At 40.4% G+C, this 23,421-nt stretch overlaps 1 protein-coding gene across 1 annotated transcript in view; it reads right to left on the bottom strand.

The window, feature by feature from the left end:
- The window catches only part of LOC135895122 (semaphorin-3D-like), a 179,616-nt gene that overhangs the window by 112,228 nt on the left and 43,967 nt on the right, over positions 1-23,421 (bottom strand). The window contains exon 2 of the mRNA XM_065423193.1: positions 12,734-12,923. Coding sequence (XP_065279265.1) covers positions 12,734-12,923 — 190 coding nt within the window. The remainder of the gene's footprint in view (positions 1-12,733; positions 12,924-23,421) is intronic.

Here is a 23,421-nt window from a genome sequence, read left to right as displayed (position 1 = left end):
AACTGCAAACTCTTCAGGCTCAAGCTAGGTTCATTCTGCCACTTACAACATCACCACCAAAAAAAGATCTTGCAATCTGGACATAGCTGAAGATACACAAGGCAGACTAGAACTCAGCTCATTTCTCCCTAGCTGTACAGGCTCTGAAGACCTAACAGGAGTAAACAATTTGTTTTGCCTGGAAAGCACATGCGTGGCTCTAACATACAGGTGAAAATGCTGCCCTGCTCCTTCTCAGAGAGCATTTGAGAAAGGAGCAAAAATGATGTGCAGGGAGGAAGGTGAATGGAGATGCCACTCAAGAGACTGCTCATACCATGTGGACCCAAGCTCCTGGTGGTTCTCTCTACAGACACACGGAGTTGATGACAGGCTGAGGAAATGGCCAATAGTTCTATGCACGGACCAGATCCAATGACCTAAATTTCCATATAGTGGGGAGGCTATAGGCGATAATGTCTTCTACTCCTTCCATAGCCTATTCACCAGAGGGCAAATACTGAAATCCTTACCCAGTTTTTGCTCCTTGCCCTACTCCCCACTGGGAGTTTTGCCATTGATTTTATTGAGGCTTGGGATTCAACCCTTGTCTTGAATAGGAATTTGCTTAAATAAAGACTGATGAAGAATTGTGTAAGGTATTCACAATCTGGCTCCAGTAGAATGCGTGATACTACTGGTAGGTGCTGATACATGTGGTTCTTAGTCTGATTCATGCTTGTCTAACCCACTTCTTGGACCATGTGTTTGGTGACAGAATTTGGCCCACAGGGAATAGACCTGTTGAATACAAAGGTGCCAATTTATAGAGTGTTTTTTTTTTTTTAAATATTATATCCACCCTCAAAAGTTTCTCTCCAAGTAGACAGGGGTTTATAAGTAAAAGGATGGGAGACCCTAACCTACTGTGACATGAACAACTCTGCTATGATAAAAGTGTTAAATGATTATGGACCATAAAGCACCTTAAAATCAGTTCTAACAGGCTTGGGAGAGCAGTATAACAGCACAAACTTTTTTTCTGAAATAGGTGAGTTGACAGAGCTAGGAGAGTTAACACAAACACATTTAGTTGCTTAGTTGTTTTTAAAGTACTTTCAGTACCTTCTTTGTAAGAATGTTTCATTGACAAAAGAATCCACATAGGTGCCTTATGATTCCTACGACTATGAATATTTTTTTCTTATTAGAATAAGAGGAAAGTAATAACTAGTGGGGCTCTGTAACAAGATTCTCGACCCGCCCCTCTTCCTGGAGCCCGCTTGCCCTCTCGAATAAGGCTTGGAGAGGCTTCAGGGTTGTACAACACCCGGATCTTTATTTATTTAACATTGTCCCACAACCAGTGTCCATTTATATACACGCTTTACAAATGTGGTTACCTCCTTTACAGGCAGAGTCAGCCTTCAGCTAGGAAGCCTCCAGTTCCCTGACTGACTTACTTCGCCCTTGCTGCCCCCTGCCTTCTGGCTCTCTCCCAGCCTTTATAGCCCTTGGCTTGTCAGGCCAGTAGGCATTGCCAATCCTCAGGCCAGCATCAGGCCTTTTCCATTAGCCCCAATCTATTTCTCTTAATTGGAGCTGACCGGGCAGGGGCTAATTAGGTGCTTTTGCACCAGCACCCTGCTACAGGCTCTCTCAGATGTAGTAGTACTGTTTGTACTGACTCAGAGACCATTAGAAAATTAAACTATAACAGGTGTTAATTTTACACCCATGCTATGAGCTCATCAGGTCACCCCCTAAATTGGGTTGGGCCTGGTCAAGACTTGGAAGTGACAGCAAAGGAAAGTTAAAATCAAGGGCCAAATCTTCAGCTTGACTTCAATAAAGCCATGACAAGTCACAGCAGATATCGATCCAGGCCCAAGTTTGTTGTAGAAAGTTGTGCTGGCAGTTCTGTAGATGACATTCTTCCCTTAGAATCAGTACTGAGTGAAAGCCCTCCCATGCTGTCACATGAGATATAAACGTGAGTCCTGGCTACTCATGGTAACTACATGAATAAGGTGTCCTGACCACATTAGTGTTTAGGTAATTATATTCTGCCTAGGCAGTTCCAACTGAATGTAGTTAGGTCAGGGTTTCTAGTTTGAGGTTAAAACCAGTAAAACCACATCAAAGCAAAAATCTGAGAACAGGTTGTTATAAAGCATAGATTAGGGGAAGGGGGACAATATTTATTTTATATAATTCAGAGAAAACACTATTTCAAAACACCGCTAAAGAGTTTTTACTCCAAAACAGAGCCATTACTTGTCTAAAAATAAAATAAAACAGAAAAATATATTTAATACCCTGTGTATGACAATCTTTGTTTCCTGTCCTAAACCATGTTGCGGTCTTGCTGCAAGTTATTAAACAGCTTCCACACTTCATCCCATTCAGTGAAAAAATATCATTCAGTGGTTAGGTATCTGGCCTAGATCTTAGGTAGACCTGGGTTCAAGTTCCTGATCTGTCACAAGCACTCCCTTATGTTGCCTTGGGCAAGTCACTTGGCCTTCCTGTGCCTCAGTTCCCCATCTGTAAAATGGGGATAATAGCACTGCCCTACCTCTCAGTGGTGCCATGACATTAAAAATTGTGAGATGTTCATGTAATGAGGGTCATAGAAATACCTAAAATAGATATCAAAAATAGCTGCATTTCAGCCATGAGTGTCTTTCAAGAGTGTGTAGAATTACCACTTAGGTAAAGTGATTTAGAATCCTCTATAGTTTAAGACACTTTTTTTTTCAATGCAAGCAATTATTTTATTGAATAGTTAGTTTAGAAACAGACTAAATTCTTAATGGGGATTAGAAATAGGGACTGATTGGTAAAATACTACCCACATGAGACAAAACAAAACATTTTGTCTCATCAATAAAAGTGAATCTCATTGCAGTATTTCATTGTGGAAGGAAGATCATTACAAAATATTTTGTGTGGGTGAATTTTCTCATAGCTCCAGTTTTTACTTTAACTCCCATTTATGATATATTAAACTCTGTTTGACTCAGTTTAACTATTTACTCCTGCAGTGCTTGCATGTACTTGTTGGACACTCATTTAATTTTAATTGGCTATTCTTGTTAGGAGTGAAGCTGTTTTTCTAAATGGTGCTGCTAATTAATGCACCATAAAAGCAGAACCACTTTCAGCAATAAAAAAAAAAATCTGCATGGTAATAGCTCAGATTAGCATAATAAAACTTCTGACATGGAAAACTAAATTATAGTCTCAATTACACTTTGATATTGATGGAGTTGAAATTCTGATAAAACACCTGGAACTAAATGACAGTGTATATGTAGATTTTTTTTCTTTAAAACATTATTTATTTGTATGAGAGTAACGGCTAGCACCCCCAACCAGGGTTGGCGCCCCAATGTGCTACATGCTAAACACATGGCCAGAAACAGCCCTTGCCTCAAAGAGCTCACAATCTACTTTAACATAAAACACAACTAATCAGAAGGAAGGGGGCAGGGAAGATGAAGGAAACAATAAGGACATGTGTTTACATAGGCCAGCTGTGTGCACTGCCAGATTACATCTGATCAGTTTGGGGTTTTTTAAGTTATAATATATAAAAAGAGATATTGAATTTATCAGCTACGGGCTAATATTACAAATCAAATTCTGCTTCAATCTCCCACCCCCATTATCTACATGTTCTACGTATAACCTTTGCTGTCAGCACAGTACTCATATAGAAACACAAATTTTTCATCAGATGATCTCAGTGCATTCTACAAAGGAAGTCAGCATGACTATCCCCATTCTACATATGGGGTAGAGGGAAAGGTGTGGAGACTCACCCAAAAATCCAGTTGCAGAACTCAGGTGCTCCTGAGTCCCAGACTAGTACTCTACCCACTAGGCCATGCTGCCTCCCCCTGTAATGATCTGACCTGACAGCCCTGGAGATTGAAATCCTTTATCTAGTCACAGGGCAGCATATGCAGCAGCAGTGCATACTTCTTCAGGACAGCTGGGACCCATGGCACAGCACAGAACTCCTGCCCTGTCTAATGCATGTTCCTCAGCCCTTAAAATCCTCTCTACCACCCTTTGCATATAATTATCCTCTTGCTCCTGGATAATCTTTGCAAAATCCAGTTGCAAATTGGACAGTGTAACACAAGTCCCTATTTAAGCCTGGATTTCCTACTTGGATACTAGAGGAAGCTACAAAAATACCCTTGGCTGCTAATTGGATACCCTAGCATCTCCTTGTGCCATTTTAAATACATGTAAATAGCACAGAGACTTGATCTAAGTAAATTATTCTGAGCAAGTATGTTAGCAGCAGCACAAAGTGTGGCAAAATCCCTTCAATGTGTTTCATATCCCCCCCCCCTTTCCCTCTGGCCCTGTGTATAAAGAACTATTCCATATATAGATTACCAGAGAAAGGTATAGGAGGTAAAACATGATTTAAGGCCCAATCCTATTCCCACTGACATCAATGACAACAGGATCAGGACAGTCCTAAAATTAGTTCATATTGAAAGACTAAGGGTAGGGTTTTCAAAAGCACTTGGCACTGGCCTCACCCTGTTTCCATTGAAGCCAATAGGAATTTTACTATTGACTTCACTGGAAGCAGAGTTAGGCAAGCACTTTTGAAAATCCCAAGCAAAAATGCTGCCATTGATGCCATACTCACCCCCCGTTCTTTTAGAGAAGCAACTCATTAGTAAAAAGCAACAGAGGGTCCTGTGGCACCTTTAAGACTAACAGAAGTATTGGGAGCATAAGCTTTCGTGGGTAAGAACCTCACTTCTTCAGATGCAAGGGAGGTTCTTACCCACGAAAGCTTATGCTCCCAATACTTCTGTTAGTCTTAAAGGTGCCACAGGACCCTCTGTTGCTTTTTACAGATTCAGACTAACACGGCTACCCCTCTGATACTTAACTCATTAGTATTTTCTCTTCTTCCTCTTTAACTGGTTCAACACTTTCTCCAAAGTCCAGTCCACTTCCTCTCTCTCATCTTCGTGAACTCTAAGAATTATGGGGCAGTGTCTTGTGAACACAACATTTTTTCTCATCCAAGTGAGGTCCCTTTTCCAATTATGCAAAGAGAAAAGTGTTGTGAGCTACAAGCTGTTTACATTGTTAGGAGGTTGATGTGGGTCAGCTCTTTAAGGTTATTCTTAGTTCAACTGCTATGTAAACTATTGATGTCATTGAGTGGAAGTTGCCTTGCAGGACATAATATATGTGATAATTATAAGAGAGAATACAGCATATAGTCAGATCTGACTCCAAGTTCTCTAGTTAATGGAGGGAGAAACCTGTTAGTTTTCCAGTTGTAGCTCTGCAAAAAAGCCTGAATGAAAAACATTTTGATTGATTCTATGCATGTCAGGGCCGCCCAGAGGATTCAGGGGGCCTGGGGCAAAGCAATTTCGGGGGCCCCTTCCATAAAAAAAGTTGCAATACTATAGAATACTATATTCTTGAGGGGGCCCTGCGGGGCCCGGGGCAAATTGCCCCACTTGCCCCCCACTCTGGGCGACCCTGATGCATGTGATATTGCAGAATTTTTTCCAAGCAGGGTAGTGCTGCCCACCCAAATTCATTTAGAATTGATTTAAGTTTCAATGTTAACTGCTCTCAGAAAGCCTCTTTTGAAGACAATGGAAAGGGGGAAAAAAATTATATGCTGGCTAACCAACACCCTCAACCAGGACCCACGTAAAAGGATAAATGGACACAAGTCAGATATTAGGAATGGCAATATACAAAAACCTCTAGGAGAACACTTCGACCTCCCTGGCCACACAATAGCAGATGTAAAGGTAGCCAGCCTGCAGCCAAAAAACTTCAGGACCAGACTTCAAAGAGAAACTGCTTTGAGCTTCCGTTCGTTTGCAAATTTGACACCATCAGCTCAGGATTAAACAAAGACTGTGAATGGCTCGCCAACTACAAAAGCAGTTTCTCCTCCCTTGGTGTTCACACCTCAACTGCTAGAAGAGGGCCTCACCCTCCCTGATTGAACTAACCTCGTTATCTCCAGACTGATTCTTGCCTGCATATTTATACCTGCCTCTAGAAATTTCAATTACATGCGTCTGACGAAGTGGGTATTCACCTATGAAAGCTTATGCTCTAATACATCTGTTAGTCTTTAAGGTGCCACAGGACTCTTTGTTGCTTTTAACCAGGACCTTGTAACAGAGCGTGCAGCTACTGATGTTCTGCTTGTTTTTCAAGCAGCTGCATCGATTTGTGATGATCCCACATCAGATGAAATGACAAGTGATAACACTTTGCACTTACATAATAACACTTCTCATCTATGGATCTCCAAGTGCTTTGCAAAGGTGATTAAAGCCTAGCTCTTGTCTGCAACTATATCCAATGTCACTCTCTCATTCAACAGATCTGCTTGCTCCTTATGTGTATTTAGAATTATATCTGCTGACTTCTGTCCCAGCAGTACATTTTTACTGCTTTTTCCTCCTCTTATTCCTGCATAGCCAGCACAGCTCTGAGCATGTGAGCTTAATTCTATTCCTTCTTGTGCATCATCAGTAGAACAGTTCACTAAGTTCCAATCAGTTACACCTGTGCAAACCCTTGCAGTGCAGTCACGGTTGGCTTAAATGAGGATCATGGAGCCAGGGGTCGGCAACCTTTCAGAAGCGGTGTGCCGAGTCTTCATTGATTCACTCTAATGTAAGGTTCCGTGTGCCAGTCATACATTTTAACGTTTTTAGAAGGTCTCTTTCTATAAGTCTATAACATATAACTAAACTATTGTTGTATGTAAAGTAAATAAGGTTTTTAAAATGTTTAAGAAGCTTCATTTAAAATTAAATTAAAATGCAGAGTCCCCCGGACCGGTGGCCAGGACCCGGGCAGTGTGAGTGCCACTGAAAATCAGCTCGCGTGCCACCTTCGGCACGCGTGCCAGAGGTTGCCTACCCCTTAGCTACACCATTGTAACTCAGTTTTGCAGCTGTAAGTGAATGATGGAAAGATGCCAGCTTGACTCATCCAGCCCAGGCTGAGTAACAGGGATAATAGTTTATTGTCTTTTTGTTTGCAAACAGAATAGGTTTAATACAGAAATCACTGAGAGACAGTAAGCATGGAACTTTGCAATACCATTTTTAAAGAATAACTTCTTTTCATTGATTATTGTTAAAGAAAGTTACCAATTCTGGGTAAAAAAAATTCAAAAGTGCATAAGACGCCAAAATTTTACACTTTTGGCTGTGTACATACGAATGGATCACTCAGATTGTAAAAGGAGGAAACTCACTCTCATCTGTACAAATATTAATTAGTTAATATTAATTAATATTAATTAGTAGGGGTCTTAGGCTTGCCAATCTGTTTGATCAGAAGATAAAAGTTCTTGTCCCGAATCAGGCTCCACAGAATTTACAAAGGACCCTCGGGGGTATGACAGGAAGCTCACACTGAGACTGATACAGTTGTAAAGACTTTTTATTAAAATCAATAATAGTAAGTAAATGATAAAATAATCAGAGTTACAAAGTTACAATTGCATTACTGCTATTCAAAAGATACATATGATAATATAGTATTATATACAACAAAGCTTTGGTTAATATACTCACACCCTTCCTTGATAACCTTGTGGTAAGAGACACAGGAACAGCCTTGCAGTTCAGGTTGCTCAATTCTTGAGTGAAGGATGCAGTGCTTAGAAGAAACTAATGCTACAAGCTATTAAAGTAAACTTAGGGTTTACTTGACTAACTTAAACTTAAAATCAAACCCTAATAAACAAAGAATAAAACTTAGGGAAACCAAGCTTAGCCTGGGTCCTTTGAAACTGAAAGTTTAAGAAGAACAAGTATAGCCTACTAATAGTAATAGTCATCATAGACAGATAGAATAGATAGAGAGAGTGGAGGAAGTAAGTGAGAATAAGTAAGAAATGGAGTAAAGTGAGAATGGAGTACTCTATCGAGGTAGGTCACCTCTTTTATAGGGCAAGTGCCAGAAATCCTTCCTCTTATGCCCAAATTTCATTCCTCACCCACAGAAATGTTAGGGTACACTTACCCCACAGGCTAGTATGTATGTGCGTATGGATGACATGTATGTACGCACTTGTGATGTACTTGTTAAGTTTGTGGGTACAACATTGAAAACCCCCCTATGCCATTCTCCATTGTCTATTGGTCTAGATAAAAGGTCATAGACATAGGCGTGGGTACTTATCTATTTAGGTATAGGATAAACAAGATAAAGGTCAACTTTACTTTCTGGGTAAAAGGGCCAAATATAGATATGCTAACTTTGCTTTAGCTTAATATACATGTTTTTGGCCTGTAGGTCTTTTGTATTACAGCCAAACTTACTTTAATATAAATCTATAAACCTATTACAATAAACCAAATACTTAAACTATAAGAAAAGATTATATTATATAATCTATCTATCTATCTATATATACACACACACACACACACACACACACAAGCAGGTTAGTCCTATAGGCTACAATCCCTCTGCCAGGACAGTCACCCAAGACTTTCGTTCTGGGGTGCAACCCTGCTCTTCCCAGTGAGAACTCCCACAGCCTGTCTGCTGGGTGCATCCTTGTCAGGGAAGAATGCTTCACTCCCCCTGGCCCTCTCACTGTTCTCTGTGGTCTCCACTCTCCAGCAAGGGGATGCCAGCAAGTAAGCCCTTCCTCTTCTTCCCCTTCCTACAGCTCTCTCTAGCCCTTAGCTCTGGCTCTCCAGCTTAGAGCCAGCAGGCATCTCCCTCTTCTGCCTTCAGCCCTGGCTCTCTGGCTTGGGGATGTCAGCCAGAAAACACCACATGTTGTTCTTTGCCTTCAGCCATCTCCCAGGAACCATCTTCTCTATCTGGCAGCTCTCCTGTCCTTCTCCCATCTGACTCCCGACTCATCTTCTACAACCCATCCAGATGTTTCCCCACTCTCTTAATTGGCCCACTGGAATGGGAGAGCTGATCCCAGTTCAATTAATGGGTCAACAACCCTGTTGCAGAAAACAAAAGACACATCCCTAGTACCAGCAAAATCTCCTGGCCAAATTCCCAGCCTGAGAAAGTTCTGTCTCCTGCACAGATGAGCTTTATTCTTATTGTTGTGAGTTCCATTGTGCCAGAGAGAGAAGCTCTTCCTCCTGGAGCTTTATATTGTCTTTTAGGTATCCTGGGCTCATGCCATGAAGCACCTTGAAGATAAGGGACGGACCCTTGAACTTGATTTGATACTCCTTGGGAAGCCAGTGCAGAAAGTGGAGGAGAGGTTTGATGTGCTCATGGTATCCAGTGTTGCTGAAGAGATGTGCTTCAGCGTTCTGTACTAGTGGGAGTCTTCTAAGTGCTGAAGACTTCATTCCTGGTAATCTCATTGCTGTAGTCCAACCAAGAGGTGATGAAGGCATTTATAACTTGAGGTCAGGCCACCATCTTCCAGGATGTGATGGAATCTCCTAGCCAACCAGAGATGACAGACAGTGTTACTTATGGCTGTTGCAATGCGAGAGCTCAGTGTCAAGAAGAAATCCAAGAGCACTCCTAGACTATGATCTGAACTGACCTATTGTGGGTGGTGAACCATCAAAATGTTGTCCTCTGCCCACCAACGTCACCTCTGTCTTTCTTGGGTTCAGCTTCAGCCAGCTGTGCTTAATTCATGAGCTGATATTATACCCATCTTGGTGGTAGTTGTGAGGTCTTATGTGGTGAAAGACAGGTAGAAATGTGTCATCCACGTGAGTTCATGTTATTTGACCATTTCACTGTTTCATGGTTGCACGTGGATGTTGAAAAGGACAGGAGAAAGAATTGATCCTTGTGGGACTCCACAAGTGAGGGATCTAGTGGTGGAGGTGCAGTTTCCCATCATTATTCACTGGTTGTGTCCCTCAAAGAAGAGCTTAAACCATTTAGTGCATCAGCTGAGAGAGCAGCAGCTCATGGTCAACAGTGTTGAATGCTACAGAGAAATCGAGCAGGGCTAAAATTTGGCTAAGTTTTAAGTAACTGAAAACAGCGTGTAATCATGGGAAGTACTGGGCAACTTTAACTTTAGGCATCACTATCTGCACTGCCTATAATGCAAATTATCACTCAGTGAAGAGTCAGCATAAAACAGGCGCATCGAAATTCTGTTTTGGAAATAGAGACATTTGGATGCACCTCTGCAAGCCTTTCACATAGGTTGACAGATAGTTACTTTCTGAACTTTAGGACCAGCCTGGTTGTTCTTGCACATGAACAGATGACAACACATTTCGACATACCTTCTCATAGATTCTAAAGATACTCTAAAGACACATAAAGCCTTAAGTAATTGGTTCAAACCATTTACTTCTCTTTGGTGGTAAGCAGAATCCAGGTTTGCGTTAGTGTGTGTTCAGGATGTGCATTTTTCCTCTGCTTTTTATTTCTTTTTAATAAACTTTGTCATCCATACAATGCTCAGAGAACTTAGCGATGCTAGCAAGTTTTTTGTTTTTGTTTTTTTACACTTTTCTCCTCCTTGCCATTGTTTTAATACCATTAAAAAGCTTGAAAAAACATTTTCTTTTACTTTTTTCTTCTTCCAGTTTTGGGGGAAAAAACAAAACAAAAAGAGCAAGCACAATAGTAATCCAATATTCCTCATATTTCCTTATTTGTCTATTGGCCTCATCAGTGGCAGCACAGCTCTCTGAATTGGAATGTGTGTGTTAATTTGTATTCCCTGTGCTTTTCTTCTGCAGGGCTAAGTCACTGAGTTTAGATATAATAACCCATCCCTCTAGCCAAATCCAGAGCTTTATGAAGGTCCTAATAAAAGTTTGGGTCAGGGCCTCAATATCAGTCATCCACTCGTTGTCATTATTAATGACCCTAAGCATTTTCCAACACCACTCCCAGCAGGTCTCTTTCACTATTTTAAAATATTTCGATAAACATATTTTTTCCTACACTGACCTCAAAGTTTTTTTTGTCTCCCCTACTCTTCTACCTGCCAACTGAGTCCATCAGGATTTTGCAGGTGGCTAGCTATCTTTGAAGTACAGAAGAATACAATATTTTTGGTCATCAGTCCCACAATAAGTGTCATCACCATGTAGAATAAGTAACTCTGGGGAAATGTTTAGAAGCCAAAACTAGAAGTAAAGTTTGAATACAAGCTGCAGGTTTTTCCTACTAATATCCATAACTCAATGTCAGATCTTTCAGCTTCTGTATTCATTGGCTTACATAACTGTAACTATTTCCTGAAACTATGGAAAAGCCATCAAGATCTCACATGCACATAAACACACCCACATACTTGCATACAAATCGAGCAGATGCAGAGTTGAAACTTGTAAATAAGTAGCATTTCACAGGATACAGTACTCACTGATTAAATAAATCCTTGTATGTGTAATACCTTACAATAGACACATTCTGCTAATTTATGATGGCTGTTCAACCTCTTGTCATTACAGAGCATCTTGGGCCTCACTTAGAGTGACCAGATGTCCCGATTTTACAGGGACAGTCCCAATATTTGGGTCTTTTTCTTATATAGGCTTCTATTACCCCCCCCCCCATCCCAATTTTTCACACTTGCTGTCTGGTCACCCTAGCCTCACTCTACTCATTTACACACTGAAGAATAACTATGCCTCTGTAAGTGAGAGCAGAATCAGTGCCCTTAATTACAGGCACTGAAATGGTTTAAAACTAACTAGGGAAACTTTTCTTTAACTAAGCAAAACAAGATCAAGTGCATCAATATATCTGAATGGAATCATCTCACCAAACTCTGGTAGGATGCAGTGCAGAGACAGCAACAAGAAAACCCACAAACTGGACTACAATCATCATCATCTAACAATTAAAATATATATCTTTATTTAAATTCAGCCTTTATCATTCTTACTGAGGGCAGAATTTAAGACAAAAGGGTTGCACAGGTGTAACTGCCAACACTTCAGTATGTAGTCTGAAGAATCTTTCTAATGTACTAAAGATGCACAAGTAAGGGGAAAAAACCACCTCTAGATTTTCAGATCCCAGGTTGAGTTAAGTAGGGCAACAATTAGGGGAAAAATAAAAACAAAAACAATGCATTTTGTAAACTGAGCAAACTTGTTATGGTAGCACATTGCAAAACAATAATCATAGAACTGCACAATGACCTTTTTTACACAGGCAGTTTTCAGACAGTTGTACTTGCAGTTTTACTTCTAACCTCAACGTGAGCAAGGTACTGGGCCCTAAATCGGGGAATTGGGCCCCAAAACAATAAGAAATACTATCAAGGGGCTACCAGAGTCATGCACATTCAATGGAGACCATACAAAAGAATCCGAAAGAATGAGGATTAGTTTCTTACCAATCATATGGGATTAATTCATCCAATTCTTGGTGATTTGCATACCGTTTGTCACATAAGTGATTTTTAGCTTCAAGAAAAAAGTCTAAGTTTAGCAAATGCTTTGGAGTTTTTACTGAGTGTTAAAAATTATATCCTTTTAAAATGTATCTGAGAAACTTTATGGTTTCCATTACTATCCATCACCCCCAAAAAGGTAATTGAATACTTCTGTCCCATAGAAGACTATATAAGTCTTTCATGCTATTGTTGTCTATTTCTAGGAACAGTTGTGTCAACTGTTTATTTTCCTGCTTAATAACAGAAAACTAAATGCTGGCACCACCACACCAAAAAAACCCAACAACAACAACAAAAAACACAACAACCCAGAAACAGAAAATCTTCTGATGGGTTTACCTTTATAGGAAAGTTTAAGTCTTGGGATATTTTGCTTTGAAGTTCCAGTGACTGAAAGGAACAGCATTACTAAGGATAATGCTGTGCAGACATGTGGCACTTTGAAGGATCTCATTCTGCTGTTCTCCTGAGAGTCTTTTCTTGCATTCATGGTGAAAACAGTCTGTTTTTCAGAAAATCCAAATGTAATCTGAAAGCAAAAAGAAAACATCTGTGTGTTTTTTGCATCCTCGCACACAAAGTTTATGAAGGCAGGCCAGACCTATAGTTAGAGAGTAGCTTATGCAGAAGTCACTTAGTTTGCCATAGAGGATTTTTTCTCCAGTATACACCAAAACTCTGTAATCTCTTTTCTATAAAACTAATTTGGTAGACTAAGCTGGAAAAATATGTAAGCTTTTGGACAACATCTAGCATAGCTAACATTTAAGTACAAATTAAATTATATATAATACCCGATAAAAACAGTCACTATTAAAATGACAGCGTTTACCAAATTACCACACATTAATGCCTTGGCTATCTCTATATAGATACAACAGCTATTTTATATACTTATATTGTGAACTGGCTACACTGTAATATCTCAGATACCATGGTGTAGTAACTGGAGATACATGTTCATTTTAAGGTAATTGTACATTCATCACAAACTTATTTATAAACTAAAAAAAGGGATATTGGAAGCTTGTACTCACTTTCAGGAGAAAAACAATGACTGCTGATACAATGTAAACATACTTTCCCATATGTTGTTCTCAGTGAACTAACTAAGACTTACTTAACTACCTCAATCCACAAACCAAAACGTCCTAGGAACGCTAAATGGGGGGTTCCAGGCAAAGGTCAATAGCATTGGATAGGCCCATCTCAGCACAACATGTAAGAAAAGCAAGCTTTGTATCACCTTTCACTTAATAATCATAATATAATACCTAGCTCTTTTCATCCATATATCACCAAGTACCTTACAAAGGAAGGTAATTATCACTATCCAGGGAAAAACAGAGACACAAATAAGTTGAAGTGACTTCAGGAAGATCACATAGTAGTCCCTGTGTAGAACTGGGAACAGCAAGATTGAATTTTTTTTTCCCTAAAAGATATTCATGTTTGAACGAGAGCATTGTTTTGGGGAAGTTCTATGGCCTTTGTTATGCAGGCACTCAGGCTGGATGACCACAGTGGTCTCTTCTGGCCTTAGAAGCTATGAAAATGACCAGAGCAGATACAACACCAGTGATTAACAAGTAGAGCTGCTGGGAAAATGATGATAATTTTTTCATTAACAATTTTTTTTCTGAAATTTTTTTTTCAGTTGATTCTAAAAAAAACAATTCCGGTGCTTGATCAACTAATTTGCTGTAAGAACCGGGGGAAATGTTCTCTACTGACCCTTTTAGATGAAACACAGAATGCAGAGCCCCTGGGGAGGGAACTAAGGTGCCTTTAATCCTTTATGACTTCCGACATTTGGGCTGCTCTGTGGCTCTCGGTGTTAACTTAGCATCAGTTTAGCTCTCAGACAAGCTGCAGCACTGCCCAGGATCTCCACGTATTGCATGCTGTAGTCCTACCCCCAGCACATCCCTCCTGGCCCCAGCCTCTCCCCAAGCACATCCCCTACACCATGGCTTGCAAGGGGGTCCTTGGAAGATTGCGGAGGATAGTTGTAAAGCTGTGTCTTGCCAGGGAAATCCTTCCTCCGCCTAAACCAGGTGGTTTTGAGCCCTTTACACTACTCTGGTACTTCTACCTAGTGTAAAGAAGCTAGAGCCGGGGTGAGGATCTCACCTGGAACATCCTTCCTATGCCAACACATTCGGCTTCCTCCCTTTCCTCCTTCAAATCTCTCCTCAAAACACACCGGGACCCTGCCGCCTTTCAATCTGAATCTACGCCTGTAGGCTAAGCACAATCACCCATTCATTAAATAAAACCCCAAAGTAAGCATTTGATTGTTTGATTTGTTTTTTATTCTTTGCCCTATTGGAATGTAAATACCTGAGAAAGAGAAAGAGAGAGAAAGAGAAATCTTGTTTACTCCATAAATGTGTATTACTGAGTTCATTACTAGTGCCCAACAAATAATAAGACACAGGAAGTAACTGATGGTGACATTAATGCTGGCCTACTCTCTCTCTCTCTCTATATATATATACACCTCTACCCCGATATAACGCTGTCCTCGGGAGCCAAAAAAACTTACCGCGTTATATCGAACTTGCTTTGATCCGCCGGAGTGCGCAGCCCCCCCCCCCCAGAGCACTGCTTTACCGCGTTATATCCGAATTCGTGTTATATCGGGTCGCGTTATATCAGGGTAGAGGTGTATATATATAAAAAAGACTACGAGGTGAAAAAAGATGCACAGGCCCTGTCCATTTTGGTGAATGAGAGTGAAAACTATACTCCAAAGCAAGAAATTATCTAACATCAAGTCTCATTGCAAAGATTGCAAAGGAATCATGGCTTGGGGGACTGGGATTGTGCTAAACCTATAAGGATTCCACCAGAGGGTGGGAGGGTCATTTCCCTGGAGGCAAGAGCATAATTAAGTTGTAGGTCCAAATTCACCAATGGTATAAGGAGGCGTGAATGTGATGATTCACTGACATCTGCTGATTTACAGCCAGCTCTGAATTTAGCCTTTTGGCTGCATGGAGCCTGACTTTTCCATGTAGAAATTTCTGGTTATAGGAATTCTTCTTCCTTTGTTTTATCTGAACTCTGGCTGTGGAAAGAGGCCAGACACAAGGGGCTTACTTTACACTTGAGGCAGCTGTTCAGTGAGTTTGAGCCAAACAAGTCCCATTAAGGATGCACTGCAGGCTAGCCAGATTTTTTAAGTTATGTTTTTTCATAAGTTCATCCTCTAATACAAATCCAGCTCTAATACAGGACTCTTCCCAGGAGATTAATGACTAGCTCAGGTTAATGTACCTCAGACCAATTGACTGGTCATTAATCCCCAGAAAATGCCCAACACCTGCTGGGACATCTCTAATGTAGATCAGTGTCCTATACTCCATTTGACCAAATCCATAAGCACTTCTTTTTTTAAAAAAGAGGAATTTTATCAGATTCTGCTTACTTTAGTTATTTGATGTTTCTGATAAGCGTCTATCTATGCTGCAATAGTCCTGTGAGATGTACTGAACCAAAATGGTGGACAAAACATTTCAAGAGAATAAGGTTTAACTTCAAGCAGGGCCGGCTCTAGGCACCAGCGTTCCAAGCATGTGCTCGGGGCGGCCCTTTTTAAATAAAAGGCTGAGTGCCGCCCCTTATTTATTTATTATTATTTTTTGCTTCCGCGGCGACACTCCGTCCCCCCCCCCCCTTTTTTTGCTTGAGGCAGCAAAATACCTGGAGCCGGCCCTGACTTCAAGTGCTTTATCATGAAGCTGTAATGTATCTGCATTCAGTTCTTTTACGTTTTTGATTATCCTCCCTTAGTACTTTGCTGAAAAGGGTCTTAAGCACAAACCTCTTTTTACGTATGCAGTAGCTCCAATGAAGTAATGGGGACTATTCACATGCTTAAAACTGGGTGGGTGCAAAAGCACCTTGTTGAATCAGGGCCTATGTGCTTGGCTCTGCGGTTAGATCTTCCCTGTGGAACTCAAATTTGAAACGAGTTATGGGCTAGCAGAGCTGCCAGCAGTCAAACCACTGATGTGCTGGTATTCTGCCATCTTGGGACACCCAAGGCTATCCAGATGCACGTGACTGGTGCATTTGTGACATTATATCCCTGAAAAGAGGTGACATCTTAGTGCAAGTGGTCAGACTTAGTAAAACTTGTAGGACAGATTACTCTGAAACTACTGTCTGAAACAGGCAAACCTGGAGCTAATTTATTTAGCATAATTTATTCCAGGCCCTTTGTTGGAACAAACAGAACTCAGCTAGACAGTGCCCTATTGGCTGCAAAACTACGTCAGTTTTTAACACATTGTTCTGTTAAATCTGATATCTAAATGCAAAAATCTAGCACCCAACTTTCCCTGGCAGCTTGAAGTCCAGAAACAAAGGACAGCAACTCACCCACAAATGTAGATTTTTCAACCATGGCTGATATAACACTCATTTGGATATTTAATTCATGTTTTTTACTTAATTGGAGTATAACTTAAAACCCAGTTACCACTGTTCATGCTCTGAGACGGTTTTAAAATGATGAGTTGTGTATTATGTGAGAGAGCACAATGAAAACTGCTTACAGCAAATAAAGTATTCGACTCTCACTAACAATGATGTAAAAATGAAGTAATGACAATAAATCCAGAGTAAACCTAAAGAGTTTGGCCCATTGTGATTATAATAATTAAGAATAGGGTAGGAAAAATTAGGAGACAATGTCTACTCATAAATATGTTGGGTAAGTTACTTGGCCCCTTTGTTTCAGCATGCATAATATTAACCAGGGTTTTTAGCGGAAAAGATGGTTGTCCAGTAAAAGAGCCCATCTGGGCTGTCTGATCCAGGGCGATGCACATGACAGACATTCTGTTGATCAGACCTATGTTTAGACCCATACATGAACATACTGTATGCAAGGGTTAAATACTGACTGTAGTTGCAAAAAAAGACTGGAAATGTATCCCACCTACAGTTAAATTTCGAATATGTAGAGAAATATATAGAGAGTTTCTAAATATATTATATAGAGATAAAAACATCCACACAAGTTCTAAATTTATTGCTAAACAACTGTCTTGCAGATGACTAATTACAGTAAAACAGCAAGACATTTCCAAGAAGGATATTTCTATAGTTGGCTAGTTTATACTTCAAAACTGCACCATAATCACGAACTGGGTATTGGAAATCTAGCCTTAATCAGAAGAGAAACTGGAAACGTATATGACAGTCAGATGAATAATTCAGCAAATAAAACACAGACAGAGTAAAATGTAGTATCCGGGTTCACTTAGCATCCAGGCTCTCTTTTTAAATAACAAAGATGACATTAATCCAGAGCACAGTGAAACTATGTTCTTTCCCCTCTCAGATAGGCAGGATATTCTGCTGATAGACAGTTTGGCAAAGGAAGCTTTTCTTCTCAATGGGAAATCTCATTATAAATCTAACTCCATCTGAGAGCTAACAAACAATATCCTTCATAGCCATTCTCCAACATTTACTTTATTAAGCGACTTTAGTGATGTTTACAGTGCAGCAAATTTTGTCTTCTACATAGACTCAGACATATTACTCTTTTCCACAAAAGCCCCCAAATCAATATCACTCCACCTGCATCCCCCTCCAAAAACAAACAAAATAACCTAGCAAAACTAACATTAACAAAAGGAAAGTGCTTTGGTACAATACTAATATTAAAGTGAACGTGCAATGCATTTACTTGATCTTTTCTTGAATTTCAATACGCTAAACATCCAATGGGTATTATCTACACATTCAGGCCCCTGTCCTAAAATGAGTTTCATGACAGCACAGGAATCCACCCATTCTGTGCTCATTGCAGAATCTGGGCCTCTGTCTGTCATCCTTTCAGCCTCCAAAACATCTGCATTCTCTCTATTTGGAATATGAGATAGACCTCTTCTCTGGATTTCAATCCACAAGGAACAAGTGGAACAAAGAGAAAAGAAGGGAATGGAAAATGGAGGAGAGAGAGAGAGAGAGAGAGACAAGTGAGGGGAAGGATCCAGACCATTTGAAAATAATTATTTTAAATGGAGAAAAGAAAGAGGTTTAGAGATTATAGTAAATTAAAACAGTAAAAAGAATGAAACCAAAAAAGATTGAGGGTAAGTCCGGGGGGAGGGGCGGAATCTGAAAAAAGGACACCCTAAAATACAGAAGAAATAAGTGGAGACTAGGGAAATGAAAGGAAAAAAAACAAGGTAGGTTTATTTTTCTCCCAATTAGGATTTAACATCTGGTAAAGCATGACTATGACACAATAATTGGTGGAAGGGCAGACAGGGATAAGGACGTGCCCGGTCCACAGAGTGGTCTGGATCGCATGGTAAGTTAGGATCATTAAAATATGTGCTTTGATGCAGCCAATGCAAGGTCATATATCCCGGGACGGAGGGTGAAATTCTGGCCCTCCTGAAGTCAGTGCCAAAACTCCCATTGACTTCACTGATGCCAGGATTTCATCCAGAGAATGTGGATCATACTTGTAGGAGAGGGGACTGTACCATGGAAAGCTGCGATACTGAAAAGTACTACATGATCATAATGGTGCCTTCTGACTTTACAGTCCGTGAATCGATGGCTGAGGATAAGGTGAAGCCATCTCTCCAGACCTGATCGGTTGTGTGCTGCAGATCACACTCATGTGCATGTAGAAAAGCAAATGAAGGAATGTACTTTTAGATTGTATTGTCTGTTTCTGTTTCTCCAACTCCAGTCTGCATTTTCTGGCTGAAGGCTGAGAGGAGCGTTTGTCATTTGGTGATGATATCACAAACAGTTGACAGCATCCCAGCAGCCAGCTGTCCAGATGGTTATTTGCACCCACAGATCTCAGTACGTGTACACTATTGTGTTGAATGCATGTGCAAATGATATTCAAAATTGTACACATATTTTTGAAAAAATCCTGCCTTATCTACCCATTTTTGGTCTGAGACATTCAGGCACCACTGCTTTATTACTAGCTCCTCAGGGGCAGTGTGTTTAAATCACCTAAAAAACCCGATTGCAACTTTACTCATTTGAAAAGGCAAATGAGAAAAGCAGAGTGAAGCATAGTTTAACAGTTTAAAAAATACTCAAACAGAACTCATAGGCCAAACCTCACCATTATATTATTTTCATTACAGCATATACCCTGATCAGAGTGAATTGAAAAATTATTTGTCTATATTAAATTTGTTCTAGGTATCTCATTACCTAGGCATCTAAGGCAAGAAGGCAGTAGATAGAAAATCTCAAGAGGCACTGAATGGAAGTGTGAAGTTGACACCCAACAAACAGATGCCGAGAGCTGCCTCTGGCAGAATAACATTTCCCAGAAGATGCAGAGTTTTCCTGCAGAGAGTTGGATGTTTTCACACAGCTATAAAATAAGTGAGCATAGAGAATAGGCAGGAAGCCTGCCTAAGGAAGCACCCTTGCCTGCTATTGAGAAAATAAGAACCCTCCCTCCCTTAAAAAAGAAAAAAAGTGTCATGATGACCGCAAGAGAAACTTCAGGAGCCTTATTTTGGGACTACCTGCCTAACCAATTAAATGCTCCCTGATTTGATTGGCAAAGGCTAATGTCTGAATAACTCCAGACAGAAATCACAAGCTGTTAATCAACTGACCCTGCAGCTACTATTGCCCTACACACAGAGAGACACACCTGCTGTAGACAGTTTGAAGAACTAGAGTCTTTTCCTCTCCTGCCCCCTGAGGTTTGTGCTGATAGTTTGCTGAGGAACCTGGAAGTACCTCTCTACTTAGTTTCCTTTTGGAGCCCCACCCCAGGTCATCAGCACAAATGGAACCAGAGAGACCTCCAATAATGGAGGTTTGAGCTTTCGTGATCCAGGGCCTATCCCTGCTGGTGACCAGTAGTGATGGGGTTTTTACAAACTGGGACTTGTCCTTCCATGCACCTCACATTCTTGGGATAAGCCTCCCTTGACAGGGGGATTGTGTAATGCAGTGGCTAAGTGGGTTATGAACCCCTCCACTGATGGGCTCACAAATAAGATAAGACTCTACAACTTCTACCAGATAAAGGAGCTAGAGGAGCACCTCAAGTGGAAGAGGCTTGTGTTTCTGAATGGGAAGGAATTGGGTCTATCATGGCAGCAATCTGTGATGGAAGGTTGTCACCAGCTGGCAATCCATAATATTGTTATCAATACTTGCAAGTTGCATTAAGAAGCTTGCACTGGGGAATTTGTTTATTATTAGATGCTCCCATGCCTCGTGTTACATATGGCAATGTAAGGTTTCCACCTCAGTCTGTCTAATGCCACATTTCTTGCTCTGTTGTAGCCTGTTTCCATGACAGCAACATCTTTCCCAATTGTTCTCTTACAAGCCATCTGTCATCACCCACTTCTCCAGCTTCCACCAACTGGTATCCAGCATTTGGGAGGCTGCTGTTTGAAAATAATGAGTAGAACATGTTCAAATTTTAATGTTCCTAAACATGTACATTGGGGTAGCATATAAGGTCTCCTCTTGAACAGGGCCCCTTCTGGTAGGGACTACAGAGTCGTGTAGTCCCTGCCCCACAGAACTTTCCATCTAAAACACAGGACATTAAAAGGTGGAGGATACAAACAATTGAGCAGGGGATTTCATTTACTGCAACTCATAGTAAGCACTTTCTCAGTTTATTGATCCGATATAACAGATGTGTAATCGGATTTGCTTTTCTGTAATATTGCAATAGCAGGTTTCTTGCTATGCCAGGAAATGTATGTAACTGATTGCTACAGTTGTGGTGCCTATAAACATGCCAGTTTTATTTAAGATAAACAGAATAGATTACTTCTATATCTAGTTTCCCTTGTGTTCCCCTATGAGAAATACTGTGAGTACTGCAAATATTGAGGTTAGCTAATTGCAGACTTTAAATGAGAAGCCTAAGGCAATTAATTATTTTTTAATTACCATCACTGTACTACTGATACAAAATTCCATCAACTACCAATTATCAGCAATTCATTATCAGCCCGTGTTTCCTTTTTTGAAACATTTGTTAATAAGTTCAGCTTGTTTATCATGTCTAAAGTCATGTCTACACTATGGCAGCTAAGCTACAACACTTCACCTGTGCTGCTGTAGCACCGTAGTGTAGATGTATTAACTACAATGATGGAAAAACCTCTTCCATCATTGTAGTTAATAACCTCTCCAAGAGGTGGTAGCTAGGTTGACGGAAGAATTATTCCATTGACCATGCTGTATCTACAGTGGAGGTTAGGTTGACCTGATTATGGCCTGGTCTACACTGGGGGGGGGGGGGAGAAATCGATCTAAGTTATGCAACTTCAGCTCCGTGAATAACGTAGCTGAAGTCACCATAGTTAGATCTACTTACTGCAGTGTCTTCGCTGCGGTAAGTTGATGGCTGCCGCTCCCTCATTGACTCTGCCTGCGCCTCTTGCCCCGGTGGAGCGCCGGAGTTGACAAGAGAGTGCTCGGCGGTTGATTTATCATGTCTAGACTAGACGCGATAAATTGACACACACACACACACACCCCCGCTGGATTGATCGCTGCCTGTCAATCCAGCCAGTAATGTAGACAAGCCCTAAGGCCTGGTCTACACTACGACTTTAATTCAGATTTAGCTGCTTTAATTCGAATTAACGCTTGACCCGTCCACACAACGAAGCCATTTAATTCGAATTAAAGAGCCCTTTAATTCGATTTCTGTACTCCTCCTCGACGAGAGGAGTAGCGTCAAAATCGGTATTGTTAATCCGAATTAAGGTTAGTGTGGCCGCAATTCGATGTTATTGGCAATTAGATGTTATTGGCTACCCACAATGCAACGCTCTGGAAATCGATGCTACTACGGTAGCTTGGACGCACACCACCGAATTAATGGTGCCTAGTGTGGCCGAATACATTCAAATTTATAAAATCGGTTTCCTAAATTCGAATTATATAAATTCGGATTAATCCCGTACTGTAGACATACCCTAAGTCACACAAGTGTACAATTTTTCACAGCCCTGAGTGATGTAGGCTAGGTCAATCTAATCTTTTAGGTGTAGACCAGATTTAACTTCAAGCTATTGTGATTTAGTGTCTGCCAGCTATAGAAATGTAGGTTTCATACTAGAAGATGACTGATCAAATGTTTGTTCTATATTAACTTATTACTTTTGATTCCTATCATCAGTGTACGGCCTCATTATTTGATGCACGGCCAGTGAACTCTATGCCATATAGCTTGCTTGGATTTAGCATGTGAACTACAGAACTGAGAGATGTGGGGGAAGGTTTTTTTAGTTTACAATTCCAACAGATTTTGGTTTCTTGTAATCATTCATGATCATATCTTTGAATGCTTTTGGAGGAGTTCTTTATGCCACCTGTCCAACTAAATTTTGGATCAACATTTTGTGCAACCTATGTGTAAAATGATATTCAGGGAGGTTTAAGATATATTGCAATGGAGTAATCAACCAAGTTATGGCCCTGCTGGGATGGATGTTTTATTTTTTAATTAATTTTTTTAATGATTGGATAATATTTTAAGGAGAGATTGAGAGAGCAAGCAGAAGCATTAGAACATGTAAGTTTACAATCTTACAGAGTAATTAAATCCTTTTAAATCTTAGCCAAGCAGTATAGACCTCTTATAGGCCCTTCTAGGGTGCTCATCACCATAGTATCTGAGCAATTCACAAACATTAATGCATTTATCTTCACAACTCCATTATGAGGTAGGTAAGCATTGTTATTCCAGTGTTGCTACTAGAATATGGAGGAACAGAAAGATGAAAGGACTTGTGCAAGGTCACACAGGAAGTCTGTAAGAGAGCCAGAACACACATGCCTTGGGTGCCCATTCACTTCCTGAGTCCCAAAAGCATCCTTTCTCTCCTCGTCCTACTCATTCCTTATAGTATGCATTGTTTGTGGTAAGTCTTGTGGCCGGAGACTGATGACTCACATTTCACTAAATTTAAACTAAATAAAAGGTGGAACTTTCCCTAGTGCTTTATTCTTTGCCTGTGTGCAAACTTCAG

The sequence above is a fragment of the Emys orbicularis genome, chromosome 1, assembly GCF_028017835.1.
Source record: "Emys orbicularis isolate rEmyOrb1 chromosome 1, rEmyOrb1.hap1, whole genome shotgun sequence".
Taxonomy (NCBI): domain Eukaryota; kingdom Metazoa; phylum Chordata; order Testudines; family Emydidae; genus Emys; species Emys orbicularis.
The sequence above is the reverse complement of the archived record's forward strand: the minus strand, read 5'-3'. Positions and strand labels throughout refer to the sequence as shown.